At 37.8% G+C, this 15,918-nt stretch overlaps 1 protein-coding gene across 1 annotated transcript in view; it reads right to left on the bottom strand.

The window, feature by feature from the left end:
* LOC126298357 (zinc finger protein 85-like) overlaps positions 1 to 15,918 on the bottom strand; it is a 99,643-nt gene that overhangs the window by 11,770 nt on the left and 71,955 nt on the right. Inside the window, exon 5 of the mRNA XM_049989651.1 lies at positions 15,281 to 15,447. Coding sequence (XP_049845608.1) covers positions 15,281 to 15,447 — 167 coding nt within the window. The remainder of the gene's footprint in view (positions 1 to 15,280; positions 15,448 to 15,918) is intronic.

The raw sequence follows: 15,918 nt of genomic DNA on the forward strand, positions 1-15,918 counted from the left end.
TTCACATTAAAGTTTTCAATGGAGGAATTTTTCCAATTTTTAACGAAGGCCTCGAATAACACTGTTCAGCTTTCGTTAACAAATCGCCTTCAGAAAAGTCTGTTTATATATTGATTTGCAGAATTTCGTTATGGTGACACGTAAAGTATAAACGAATTTCTGAAGGTCTGTTGTGCCCAAAAATACTGATGCTGTATGCAGCATAACTGAACAGGAACAGTATGTGATTAACTGTGAGAGAGAGAATTCCTAAGCCATATCCAAAACTGCAATAATTTAGCTGTGAATAAAACTGTTGTTAGCATAGGCTTTACAATTTGACTGAAGCTTAAAAACAGATTTGTGTCAACTGGTGCTAGGAAATGCAAAATCTGGTACAACATTGTACAAGGAGACAAAATTTGAACACACTCTTACAGGCCAGAAACTAAGCAGCAGTCAAATGTTTGGGAGTTCCTAAATGAATGGAAGCATAAAAAGTTTATGATGGAGTTTTGAGGAAATTATCGTTTGTTTTTTTGGTTACCCTGGACATGTTGCAATCACAGGTACAGAGGATTAAAGAACAGTTACTGAAGAATCGTATACAACATTTTGTTTGTCAGAAATCACTGATTAAATTTCCCTACAACCAAATCACACTTAATGCTTCATTGTAACAAAACCAACTGTCACACAGTACATCCAATGATTGTTTATTTGACACAAAAAATCTACAATGCATCCCAAGTTTGAAATGTGGCTCAAAGACCTACAACCTTCCTCTGTAATGGTGCCAAAGCATGGCACCCTGTGACATCACCCTCAGGCTCAGCGACACTTCAAACATGAAGGTGTCGGAGGAGAGGAGGTGGGGGGGGGGGGGGGGGGGAGGAGAGAAAAAAAGGGGCCACAGCATGAAAGTTCCTGTGAATGTGGGTTAATGATATGACATTGGCAAATTTCACCACAATTATGCCCAACACCACTGCAGATGTTTCAAACAATGGGAAGGTTGTCACACCTCCTTTTACCCACATGGCTGAATCAGTGACGAAGTTTATGAAAGATACATTTTCAACATGCCCAACAAAGAGGCACGGTTCTCACCTATGGTGTTGCTGAACTGGGGGCTTAGAGGGACCCTTTGTCATTTTATTCATACACATTTTAATGTAGTACTCCCACCCCACCTCCCCTCAACAGGTGCTCATGAAACACAAGTGCTGAAAAAGCATTAAACCTTTTTGCAGATTCAGATCACATTCAAATTTCATTGAATGGTTTTGAACCATCCATAGTGCGCCTACCCTGTATACCAGAGCAAAAAATTGTGGTCATACCACTTTCCAAAGTGTTCAGTGGGGTTGCAGTTTCATGATGTTCTTAGAGTAGGATTGAAATCCTCAGGGAGCAGAAGCAGTGTGGAAGGATTTTATGAACACTGCTGTGTTGCTCATCGCACTGCAAAACGTCATTTTTAACAGTGAAATGTGTGGGAATCAATGTCCTGACGGAAGGGGTGGTTCACTGACACCCTTTATGTCACACCCTAAGGACTTTTCATGTAGATTCTGAGAAGTGGCGTGTCTGAAATGTTTCCCTTGGCCACTCATAAGAAAACCATACAATTTCAGTTGGGTGTCACAGTTCCGACTTTCATCACACAGGAGGAAAAAGAAGGGGTAAAATGTAGGTTGTAAGGGACATGATGACCTTTCTATTGCGTAACACATCCATGGTGGAATTGGGCAGTATTGTGATGAAATTTGGTGCCAATGTGACATTGTTAACCCACGTTAATGCTCACAAGAACTTCTGAGCTGTGGCCTTTTTTTCCGCATTTGTTGACACCTTGCTGTTTGAAGCATCACTGAGCCTGGGGGTGACATCACATGGCACCATGCTTCCATTCCATTACAGAAGAAGAGTGTAGGCACCTTAGAGCCAAATTTCGAACTTATGCACCAGAGTGGAAGACTATTACAGGAGACTTTAATTTTGCTGCAGAGTGTAGTTAATATCTCACTGCCTGTATTCATCTGATTCATCATGTAAAGACCTCTTTTTTGCTTTATGCCATACAAAAAGTGTTCATGGGCAATGATTTTTCATCATTTGTTGGATCCTTCAAATCAGGGTCATAAAAATGTTTTCAGAACTGGTATTAACACATGAAAATTACAAGTATAAAGGCAAATGTTTTGATAAACAATAAAATGATTTATATGAGAGAAGCTTATCTTTAATTGTTTTCGTAGAAACTTAAAAGATGGCTATCATGTGCGCCAATCTAAAAGCTGAAAGATGCACGAGTACAAATTTTGAAATGTGTTCTATACAAGGTGTTAAAAATTCATTAAAGTCTTTGACAGAACAAATACATATACCACAAGTCACAACTGATAGGTGGTACAAAAGTGTAGAAAATACAAACTGTACTATGTAAAAGTACAAAAACTCCAATTAATATATCATTTAGCTATGGATTTAAACTTATTAATTCTGTGTGTGAGCACACATCCACTGTGAACATATGTAGTAATCATGTAGTATAAAAGATAGGTGAAAATGTAATGTAACAGTGCACAGAATTTAACCAAATTACAGTCCAAAGTGTTTGGTTTACCCAAACCGTGTAATGGGTAGTTTATTAATTTTGTTTCCTGGATGGGGCATACTGTCCCTAGAGCTTGTCAAAATAGCAATAGTATGTTAGCTAATATAATAGATGAAATCAATAAGAAGAGAGCTCTTCAAAGCTGCAAAAAGAAACTAGGGAATTTATTATTAATAATATTTGTAAAAGGTCATAATAAAAATTGAAACATGTGCTCATTTGATACTTATCAGCCAAGAATATAAACATTTGAGATGGTTTTTGCAGTATAGATATGTATGAATGACTGTAACTCTTTCAGGGCATGAAGCAACTGCAGAAGTATCAGTGGCATTCTCTCATAAGCTTTCTAGCTACTGGTAAAAATATGTATTACTAAGAAAACGTCATAATTATAAGTTTTTGACATTATATTAATCCTACAGCAAAGTTTTCAGAATTAAATTACTGAATAAATTGATACCATTGAGATGCAGGACAACTGAAACCATAACAAAATATTTCATATCAAAGACAAGTAATTTCACAGAGTAAATGATGTTGTTGGTAAAGAAAGTTTTATAGTTTTTGTTGGTCTTACTGCAAGTGTTGCAGCTATACACAGGGTGTGGCAGGACAGACTAAGCAGTTTCTATCGATTACTGCTGGGGCTGTAGGTGGGGGCGGGGTTAGGCAGATGCACGTGGTCTGCCTTTGATCAGTCGTTTTGACCGCATTTCAGTAGGCAACATGTTCTGGACTGGTGCACATCATCGTTTTGCTGTTCGTGCTTATTATGAAAACAACAGACCTGCGATCGCTACACAAGGAGATTTTCGGTGACAGTTCAACATTCCACACAAAACTCACTACTGGGCTGAAAATAACCCCTGAATTATTCATGAAAGACCACAAAATTCTCCTAAAGTGACAGTGTGGTGTGCCATATCACAGTTTGGCGTGGTAGGCCCTTACTTTTTTGAGGAGGAAGGAGTGACCGTGACAGTGAATTCCACACGTTATGTTTCGATGTTGCAAAATTTTATGCAACTCAGAATGGACGAGATTGTTGAAGAACATGGACTGGGGGACTTTTAGTACCAACAGGATGGAGCTACTGCTCACACACCTCAAATTTCACTTGATGTTTTGAGACAAATGTTTCCGGGATGCCTCGTATCTTTGAGGGGTGACGTTGGGTGGCCTGCGTGGTCACCACTTTGAGCATTTGTGACTGCTTTCTTTGGGGATATCTGAAGGAAAAGGTTTTCAGAAGCCAGAAGCTGCCCTCACACCCTACTAGAGTTAAAAGAGCAGATTATTGATGAAGTGAATGCCATACCTCGCGATATGTTTGCAAGAGCTGCTGAAACTTCAGGGCACTACGACAATGTATTGATGCTAACGGCCGCCATCTTCAGGACATCATTTTCAAAGCTAAATGAATGTAAAATGGTATATTGTACTAATTTAGAAAATAAAATCATTTTTTCTCTATATATCCGGGTTTACTTTTTATTCCTCGTTAAAACTGCTAAGGCAGTTCTGCTGCACCCTGTACCTGTTATGGCTAAGCATTTCAGGCAAATAACAGAGCAAAAATCTGTAAGAATGTTGATATCACTATAAGAACTAATAAATCTGCTAAAAAGTAACTCACTGATTTACGAGATAGTTAAATAAACCTTCAAGGTGTTACAATAACATTACTGTCAAGTGCTATTTATGTAACTTTTAAAACAACTAAAACAACATTAATAACTTGCATTACATTCAGAGCACTTTCAGTAATGCCACCTAATGAGAAAAACGCAATACTTGAGCACACTTAACTCTGTTTACAACAACCAAATTTGCCCTATAAAAATGATCTGAGACAGACTAGTTACGAATTTGCATCACAGATTCCACACTCAAATGATGTAGTGTTTTCAAACTACAAGAAAGTAGTGCCATCAACAGAAAAACAATGATTTTAAAATGCCATACTACAATAAAAAATCTAGTGTGAGTAGGATTCTTGCATTAAAGGTTCTGTGCAGGAACTATTGTAGAAATCTTGATACACGTTTTGAATTCCCAGGACCATTATAGTGCCAGCAACAATATTGATAACAGCATGAAAAAAGCATTGAGATACTCGATTACCATGATGGATGAGTTACAAAGCTAGGAATTGAGAATCTCGGGATTTTTTGCCCACTGTTATCAATATCGATACTGGCACGATATTGGTCCCTGGAATTCAAAATCCCTATCAAAATTTCGCAGACTAGCCCGGACATAGAAAAAGAAGTGAGTAAGAAACTTCCATTTATAATGTAGTGAGAGAAGATTTCATAAAACATTTTTGTTTACTTACTAAAACATGACTACTACTTACATTTTATATTGGCATGCAATAATGATTAAAATTTAACAAGTTTCAGATTTTTTGCTTTGCTTGTACTGTGAAACCTTGCAGTGCCCTATAGGTTTTGATGAGCAATTTTGCGAGTATCAAAATATGTGGTATATATGACCGAATGTTTTGATTGCCTTGACTCAGAAGCTTAAATTTTTTCCACTGCCAACAGACCATGAACTTTAGCACATGACATAAATTTGAACTGGATACGCCAACCTATTCTAGAGAAAAAGGTGTCCATATCTCTTCTGTTCGTCTGTCTGAAAGACAGGTTTGATGAGTGTGTTTTCAGTATCAGAATATGCAATATCAATGGGCAATTCTTTTGATTGAAGTGACTTGGAAGCTTACAATTTTTACATCTCCAAAGAACCATAGATCTCAATATGTAGAATAAATTTGAACTTGATACATCAAGCTGTTCCTGAGAAAAATGGTTCATAACAGTCAGACAGATGACAAAGCGATCCTATAAGGGTTCTGTTTTTACAGACTGGGGCACAGAACGCCATAAATTCAGCCAACTTTACCAAAACTCATAAACTTTCTAAAATGCCCAGTTCAACAAATATACTGTTGATGTACAATTTCATCTACATCTATATCTACATTTATACTCCACAAGCCACCCAACGATGTGTGGCGGAGGGCACTTTACATGCCACTGTTATTACCTCCCTTTTCTTTCCAGTCGCGTATGGTTCGCGGGAAGAACAACTGTCTGAAAGCCTCCGTACGCGCTCGAATCTCTCTAATTTTACATTCGTGATCTCCTCGGGAGGTATAAGTAGGGGGAAGCAATATATTCGATACTTCATCCAGAAACTCACCCTCTCGAAACCTGGCAAGCAAGCTACACCGCAATGCAGAGCGCCTCTCTTGCAGAGTCTGCCACTTGAGTTTGCTAAACATCTCCATAACGCTATCACGGTTACCAAATAACCCTGAGACGAGACGTGCCGCTCTTCTTTGGATCTTGTCTATCTCCTCCGTCAACACAATCTGGCACGGATCCCACACTGATGAGCAATACTCAAGTATAGATCGAACGAGTGTTTTGTAAGCCACCTCCTTTGTTGATGGACTACATTTTCTAAGGACTCTCCCAATGAACCTCAACCTGGTACCCGCCTTACCAACAATTAATTTTATATGTTCATTCCACTTCAAATCGTTCCGCACGCATACTCCCAGATATTTTACAGAAGTAACTGCTATCAGTTTTTGTTCCGCTATCATATAATCATACAATAAAGGATCCTTCTTTCTATGTATTCGCAATACATTACATTTGTCTATGTTAAGGGTCAGTTGCCACTCCCTGCACCAAGTGCATATCAGCTGCAGATCTTCCTGCATTTCGCTACAATTTTCTAAAGCTGCAACTTCTCTGTATACTACAGCATCATCCGCGAAAAGCCCCATGGAACTTCTGACACCATCTACTAGGTCATTTATATATATTGTGAAAAGCAATGGTCTCCCCTGTGGCACACCAGAGGTTACTTTAACGTCCGTAGACGTCTCTCCATTGATAACAACATGCTGTGTTCTGTTTGCAAAAAACTCTTCAATCCAGCCACACAGCTGCTCTGATATTCCGTAGGCTCTTACTTTGTTTATCAGGCGCCAGTACGGAACTGTATCGAACGCCTTCCGGAAGTCAAGGAAAGTAGCATCTACATGGGAGCCTGTATCTAATATTTTCTGGGTATCATGAACAAATAAAGCGAGTTGGGTCTCACACGATCGCTGTTTGCGGAATCCATGTTGATTCCTACAGAGTAGATTCTGAGTTTCCAAAAACGACATGATACGCGAGCAAAAAAACATGTTCTAAAATTCTACAACAGATCGACGTCAGAGATATAGGTCTATAGTTTTGCGCATCTGCTCGATGACCATTCTTGAAGACTGGGACTACCTGTGCTCTTTTCCAATCATTTGGAACCTTCCGTTCCTCTAGAGACTTGTGGTACATGGGTGGTTTCATACAACCATTAGATCTCCAACACTGAGACAACAAATACAGGCTATAAATAGGAATGTTTAACAGAATACATTAGAAAGATTAGAAGCAGTAGTTCTTGTAGCCCACTGAAGCACCTTGATTTTATATAATATTTATTACAGTAAGTCAGAGGTTTGCATATGTTTGGTTCTTCAATCACCCTTTACAGATGACACCAACTGAATGTGATATGTAAAAATGAAAGCAACACGGTGATTGATCAAAATACTCTTTATTCCAAAATAGCTATTAAGATTCTCTCCATGAGATATGGATTCACGAAATGAAGTTCAGTTCTGTACAAGTGCTTCTGGAAACAATATTTTGGGTGAAATTGTAAATAACTAATATAATATATAAGCAGGAAATGACAAAAAACAGTCTAAGAATTGTGTGTCCAAAATTTCTTTTGCCATCTGGTTTCACAATCTGCAATAGGAACACGTAAAAATCACGATTATGCTTAAATTTTTTTGTATATTTAGTACAGTGATTAACTGGGTAAGAGTTATCAGAATAGTATGTAATATTTTATTTGAATTATGAATTTTTTATACACAAGGTTCTTAGAAATTATATACAGTGTGAGCTTTATTTTCTTAAAGCTCTATACATTCAATAATTTACCTGAATTTATGATTTATATGACTTAATTATTGAAGCCATGCAAGAGGTAAAATTTTATCCTTCTCCCCATTTCCTCATTAACCATAGTTAATGGCTTAATACCAGAGGGTTGTAATGTTTTACAATTATTTCCTTGCTATAAACATGTCTCCCTGTTTTGCATATTTTGTTCATTTTGGAATTTTATGAAGGGTTAATATGCATCCTGCTTAAGTGTCCGGCATCACAACACACACATTCCACCTAATATTGGCTTGTTAAGGGCAGTGATGACTAATATGTATGCACAAGTGCTTGAAGGAATATAACAACACATGACTTAGATCCTTGAGGAATCCATAGTTTCAAAGATAAAAAGAAAAGGAAGTAGTCGTATATTAGCATCTATGCAGCATCACTGACAGAGATCAGTATGGAACTGATGGTGAGTGGTCTTGTGGTATCTCTCCTGCAATACAGACAAAGCACTAAATCTGCAACATTGCACAACTATTGAAAAGTTGTAGGATGACATTTTTGTTTGTCATGTGACACAATTCACTTATTAATAAAGAGAGAAAATTGTGTCCCAGATGAACATTCCTGACTATTACCACTATGTACTCGACTGAGAATTGAATATGGATCAGCAGTTTCAAATCCAAGTCTGGTACAAAATCTTATTGTTGTTTCAATGTACACTATACTGTGATTTTCACCTAGGATAGCCAAATATAACACGTGAAAAAATTAAAAGCTTGAATTTTCTGACGACTCCCCCCTATATTTTCAAGTACAGCAGGCGACACATCAAATCGAATCTTTGTGATAGATTAAAACTGTTTTATAATGGAATTCAAACCCACATACATATCTGTCATAGGCAACTCTCCTGTTTAAGCTCTCCAAGCATGACCCATGTAGCACCTCAAAGTTCATTCTGCCAGAACCTTTCTCTTCCTGCTAAACTGGAGATTTGAGATGGTCCATGAGGCTGATCAGACAGCAGAGAGCTACCTGTGATTTGCAAACAATTACGAGGCTGGTAAAAAAATTTTAATGTTGGTTTAATGTATAATCTTTATGACTCAAATTTCTTTCCTTTGTCTATCTACATGTACGACACGGAGTCATGAGTACTTGGAGACGCATAATATTGGAAGAATCGAGTGACTCCCCCACTCCTAAACTATGCTCGTCCCATCAAGCATATATGGAATGCTCTTGATTCAGGAACGGCATTATGCCCCTTTGTTAACCCTATGACAGTTAAAAAGCACTGACGAATTCTTCTTGGGTTATCAGCCGAGTGGTGGCATCGTCTTGTCGCAACATTTCAATGAGTTTCGTACCCATCATCTTCTGGTGAAGTCACTTTTTTCAGGGAAATTTAATCAAATACCAAAACTAACTGATGCAGAATTTAATGCTCTACCTTTTTTGGTAATCTTAGCTTTTTCAATTAAACAATTAGTTCCAGAGGAATTTAAAAATTATGAGATTTTGGTGGATTTCTTCTCATTATGGCTGAAGCTCCACTCAGTAATCAGGGAAAACAAATTATTCATACCCGACACCCACTTGGGTGATTAAAACAGTTTCCAGAACTCCACAAATTTTTGGAAAGCAGAACGCTTAATTTTCTTGGCCTGTTTACTTTGAGAGTATCATATAACCATTCAAAGAAGAATTTTTGAGGAAAAGATGAGATGTAGAAACATGTAAACCTCGAAAAAAAATCATAATGTTGATTTGGAATCAATATTAATAAATCATTAATTTCAGTTCAACACAGAAAGTTCAAGGCACACCTGTATCTAGTTAAAATGGCTGAAATCCTGTATTTTGTTGAAGGTATTTTAAATAGAGTAGCTCAGAGAGCAGACAACCACAGCCATTGATCATTAGAGTGTACTACTTCTGTCATCCAATGGCAAGATATGCAACTTTGTAGCAGATCTGGTACCTCTATGTTAACACTCCGCCTGTAGCATAGCGCTGTGCGGTAAGCTAGGAAGAATTATATTCGATGCCACTATGCATGGATGGTATGCGGATGATATCAACTGTGTGCATCTTATCAATTGTGTGTTTTTTATCAAGATATGTAAAAGTGTGGAGTGCCTTTTGTGCTTTGTCTTCTTGTAATATAAAACATGGCACTTCTATAACAAATTCCATAAGGTAAGTGCAATTTTGTAAGGGCAGATCAAATATAAATAGGATTTTATTTTTTACTGAAATTCATTTATTTCAAGTCAATTATAATTTATTTTTCCACATAAGTCTCCTGATCTGGCAATGCATTTGTCCCAGCTTATGGGCAGCTTTTTGATGCCCTCATCATAAAAAACTGGGTCGTGTCACCAGTCAGTTGCGCATGAAGTCTTTCACACTCTTGTCATCTTCAAATCGTCGTCCTCCTAGAGCTTCTTTAAGCGGTGTGAATAAATGGAAATCGCATGGCAATAAGTCTGGGCTATAAGGAGGATGACTAAGTGTAGCCTAGTGCTGCTTGGAGACAGTCAGAGCAGCAGTATGCGGTCACGCATTGTCATGGAGGAGGATGACCTGTCTAATTGATTGGTCTTGTCTTTTGCAGTGATATGCAATTCTCACCTTGTTCAACAGTTTGTAGTAGTAAGCAGCATTGATTGTGCATCGCCCATGCAAAAAAAAAAAAAAAAAAAAAAAAAAACACCCTTGCTGATGGCGGAAAGGGGAGGGGGGAGGGGTGCGGAGTCTTGGCTTTCACTGGTGCTGTCTCCCCTTTGTTGTAGGTGACTATCTCACTCAAAGTTGCATAACTGTTTTCCACAAACCTTGCTGTAAGCCTTTGACAGGCCTCCTAACATCTCAACTTCAGATTTTCGGTCAAAAGTTTAGGGAACCACCTGGAACACACTTTACGGAACTGTAGGTCGTTTGTGATGTTTGCTTGACAGCTCCCATAATGGATTCCAACTTTTTGTGCAATTTCTGATACTCTTGCCCATCGAATGTCATCAATAATGTCTTTAACCGCACAAATGTTTTTGTCTGTAATGCTGGTCCGAGGATGGCAATGATATTGCTGATTTGACACGTGTTCTTGTCCTTTTATGCCAGGCAAACACATAAGCCCTAGATAATGTTTCAACCCCGAACTGTGCAGTTAATCTTTGGAAAATTTCCACCACTGTAACTCCTTCACGACCAAGAAATTTGATAATTATGCGCTTCGCAATGGAGGGGTGCACCTGTTGCTCAGACACTGTGAGCATTACTGACGAAATGGTGGAAATATCTGACAGCAGGCTCTCCTCACTTCTAACGGTCCTGCCTAGCAGAAGTGCGGAGCTAGTCCTACCAACTGTTGATGTTCAGGAACAAAAATACCATTTATATTTGATCCCCCCTTGTATATAATAGGTGAAATGAATTGCAGTCTCACGCCCCCCCCCCCCCCCTTTCCTTTTATCTTCCATGTTTTTCTCGTAGATCAAATGATGGCAGCATAAGACTGTTGAGAGTAGTGATACTGAAACAACTTAAGTTTCTATATTGTGATTGTGGTGTATGAAGTGTACGACTCATTTTCTAGAGATTAGAGATGATCATACTAATTTTTAGAATTAACTGTGATGTCTCTTGTTGCCGTAGCTTGTGGAATATCTTTCTGTACCCCAGGGCTATCGATCTTGCGAGGTGGATGACATAAGCTGCTTGAAACTGTTCGTGTCCAACAATGGCTTTGAATTGCCACTACAAGTGAATAAAATTTATGATAATTGTTTTCCATTACCACTGTGTATGTGTAATTAGTCTCCTGTATCAAAAATAAAGGTTATCAATGCACTGAATTAGGTGGAACAATCGGACAAATGTAATGAAAGAATTCAAGTATGAATCGAATAAATCCCAGAAATTATCAACAATGGGATTAAACAGTTTGTATTGAGCAAAAATGAGGTTTTTTTTTTTGTTCCTTACGGCAGAACTTTTGTAGTGATATAGAGATGAAAATTTTACAATATTCTATAACCAGTTATGAAACTGTCAGTTCTAAATGTCTGCTATAGAGAGGGGTGTCAAATGAGGTTGTACCTAATTTTCGTCTGTCTGGGCATAAAATGAGACTTTATCAAGGGATAAGAACTTTCAAAAGAAAATGTTATTTCTCATCATATCTGCCTGACAAATGTTGTACATGGTAGCTTTACAGATTGTATTTTTAAAAATAATACAGAAATAGTACTAATTAAAAGTCGAAAGTAAAAAGTTATAAGCTAATCACCTACATGTGAACTTATTTTTTAAAATAAATAAGATTCTTGTGCATTTTTTCCTATTGTAGGAGTTGAGGAGCACACTTTTCCCTTTTTCTGTTAAGTCCAAATTATATACAACACATGCTTATGTGTAATGGAACCAAACTGTGGATAGCACAATGAGAACTACTTCTTCTTCTGAATTTACTTTTGGGTCATTGGTGCCATTCACTTACTTCAGTCTTTTGCACAACTGCTTTATGGTATATAATAACTTTCCAGCTCTCCCAATATGTATGACACTGAACTGTATGCAGGGCATAACAATATAATGACTTCACTTACAAACTCAGACATCTCCTAATATTACGCAAAAAATTAAAATTTATTGCCATCATGTCATCTCTAGTAATATGGCATTCACAATAGTTGAAGGATACAAGAGCAAATAAGAGGTTTTCTTATCAAATGAAAAATGTCCCACTGACAGAGTTCATGAGAGATGGAGCACAAGCTTGGAATGTTTCATGGGTGGGGAACGAAATTGGCCATGTCCTTTCAAAGGAGCGATTCAGTGAAATCCCAGAAAGCTGAAATCCCAATAGCTGCAGGTGGATTTGAACTAACATCCTCCCGAATGAGAGTTCAGTGTGCTAATTGCCATTCCCCTTCACTCAGTCCCCTTGATGAGGAGACATACAGAATATGTACCATGAGCTCTTCAGGAAAATCATGCCACTGCAACTGACACCCCAAATCCGTCATATGAGAAGCTGACAGATGTTTCCTCACCATATGATCCTAAACATATTCAACAGGTAACAGGACAAAAGAATCAGCAGCCAAAGCAGCAAACAGACATTTCAAATTTCTGCAGACTTACTGGATGTACATTCCATGAATGTCAACAATTATAAGAGATTGAAAATCATGGTTAATAGAAGTTCCAAAATACTGTGCCATCTTTCTGGCAATGTGAGGTTTCGCACCAAATCTTTGTTTCTGTGTTGCCTTGGATACATGGTTCAATGGTCATGATGTCCAGAGAACACCCGAGTTCTGTTACTAATTATTGCATGATGTAGCTTTGCTGGTACCAGATGCACTCGCAAACCTGTTCGTGTAATAAAATTAATGGGAGGTGTCGGAGAGAACATCTAGAAGGTATATTTAGTTCAATACTATTAGCTGAAATTTTATTGCTCATGTAGCTGTCTGAAATGCACCTGAATGACTTCTTCTCATTAAAATCAATATTCCATATGTCATTGACAAATGATGAGCAATAGAGTGCAAGGCTAGAAAAAAATTATATCTTGCAGAATCTGTCTGGCATTTACACAGTGCACAGCATTCTCACCATTCTCAGTCACATTAGACAGTACAGGAGGAACAGTCCACATAAAAACCAAGCCTATCTAGCTGGTGATTGAGCCCCTTTCTTACTTTTCTAAATGTCCAAAATATATACACGTGCTCCAATGAGCGCTCCATAGCACTTTGACATTCATCTGCAAGTAGTCAGGACAGTGGTGATCTACCTTCATATTTCTTCACATCTTTAATTTCTGAAGTAGTTTTAGTTATTTCTTTCTTGTGGTTTCTCTGTTCGCCTGATGCATTTCTTTCCATGTTTAACCTTAGCTGTAACCTTCAGAGCATCAAAACAAATCTCACACCAATCATATATTATAATCCAGTAATCCACATTTTCTTGATTTGCCTTTTTGTATTTCATCTTGTGCTACTGTTATTGTAGTATATACATGCAAATGAAAACTCAATTTACTAAAAAATGTTGGCCAACAGTGTATTTTGAGAAGTATCTTTGACTATTTCATGTTCTGTTTTTAAAACAATAAGCATGTTTCAGTGATATGAGATTTTATTGAGTTTTAGAATGCTGTTTTTTCTTTCATTACTTTTTCTTCCTTGTCCAGACTCCATATTACCTTTTACTTCTTACTCTCTAGTACTGTCCTAATATAGTTTCCCAGAACTATTGTAATTTAAGTTTCATTTAGATAGATGAAATTATTTCTCTGCTTATTTATATTTCTTTCCTGTGCCCACAGCTTCTGGTTTTTAAACGGATGAATAAGCCCATAATGGATAATTGACAACAGTTTTCTTTGAGTTCTGATGACACTGCACTGCTTAGAGTAGAATTTTAAACCACATTTTTCCACGTCTACTGTTCTGACCCCAATGTCTGTTTCCCAAACTGGTTATTACCATTCTTTGGATTTTTTTGTCAAACACTGTTGACTTCATCAACTTTCTACTTTTGTAATTTACATTAACAACATGAAACCCGAATCTTTCCTCCTCCAGCGACACGTTTTCCCTGTTTCCAGAATGAGATTTTCATTCTGCAGCGGAGTGTGCACTAATATGAAACTTCCTGGCAGATTAAAACTGTGTGCCGGACCGAGACTCGAACTCGGGATCTTTGCCTTTCGTGAGCAAGTGCTCTACCAACTGAGCTACCCAAGCACGAGTCACGCCCCGTCTTCACAACTTTACTTCTGCCCGCGAAAGCAAAGGTCCTGAGTTTCAATCTCAGTGCGGCACACAATTTTAACCTGCCAGGAAGTTTCATGTTTTCCCTGTATCCCTCACACAAGTGAAGTTCACATATTCGCCTGCTTTTTAATGTCACAAAATATCTGTTGTATGTGTTGTCCTTTCCATATTTTTTCTGATCAATTCCTAAATGGACAGCCAGCAGAGTGGGAGCTTATGTACAGCTTTATTTAAAAAGCAAGGCTCAACCAAAAACTTAAAAGACCTTTCACCAGGCTATGTGCAGCTGGAGAGCTCCTGGCACTCTGATATAAAAAGTGTTCATTCCTACTGATGCAAGTACTTTTGGGACCACTTCTCTACCCGCTGTTTCTTCTTATCTTTATTGCCTGTAGAAATAACCTTTAATAGTTCTGTTACAGTTTCCGGTTCTTCCAAGTGCACTTTTCATTTATCACAAAGATGACCATGAATAGTACAACAAGTTAAAGTATATCTTTCTTTCAAATTAACTAATGAACTGAACATATGAATATTGATTTAAATGCAACTGTCTGAAGAAGCACTTGCCTGGTCTCTTTGCAAGCTTACAATAAAGGACATGGATATGTTAGACTCAACAATGCTCAGAGGACTGAAAGCAAACTGAAGGTAATAAATGTTTAAAAGAAGAAGAAATAATGTTTAGCACAAAGTGACCACATCCTGTAACCAACAGACAAGCATGCAATTGTGAAAGAAGTGCACATGCAGCATTACAGCCCAGTTGAACAGTATGACAAACTCCCTGCAGGTGAAGCTGTAGAAGCACGACAAGCTTTTTATCTAGCTTCGGTACAGACATCCTAGCGCTGGAGGATCTATTTACATGCATGTGGGAGCCTTTAGTACAAATATTATACCTCTGCAAGGCAGCTTGATCTTCTGATCTCAGAAACCCATCTCGTTCTTTATTGAAATTGAAGTGTAGAAGCATTTCCTGGCCAGGACCAGCAGTTGCAAATGCTACAGTTGCTGCCTGCTGATGCTGATGGGCTGTCACTTCACCCTCATCACTGTTTTCTGGTGACTGAAACAAAGTGAAGAAAGTTAATAAACAGGGAACAATCTGAGTGTCAATCTCCAGGAATGTAGCAATGGTGCTACAACGAGGCCATCTTGAGAACTCTGTTTTGTGCATGCAGACTGCTGCTTGGCGACATTTTGCTGATGGTTTGTAGGTGACGGATTGTATATTTTTCAGTTACTGTTTAACGTACACTTTCCACTTGTCTACATTGTTTTACCTGCTTGTTCATGAAAAATTTTAGATTTCATATAATCTGGGCTTATAAAGATTCAGTTTTTACACAATAATACTTTTGTTACAATCACTTTTCCAACAAAATGCCATAAAAATATAAATAAAATTAACTCTTTCTTAACATCTTAACAACTCTAGCATTGCAAGTTACAGGAATTTTAGTGCATGATTCACGATTTCTAATTATAAGTTTACTGACAAACCCACAATGTAATATGTTTGTGGCATATGATAATC

Source organism: Schistocerca gregaria, chromosome X (genome assembly GCF_023897955.1).
Source record: "Schistocerca gregaria isolate iqSchGreg1 chromosome X, iqSchGreg1.2, whole genome shotgun sequence".
NCBI lineage: Eukaryota > Metazoa > Arthropoda > Insecta > Orthoptera > Acrididae > Schistocerca > Schistocerca gregaria.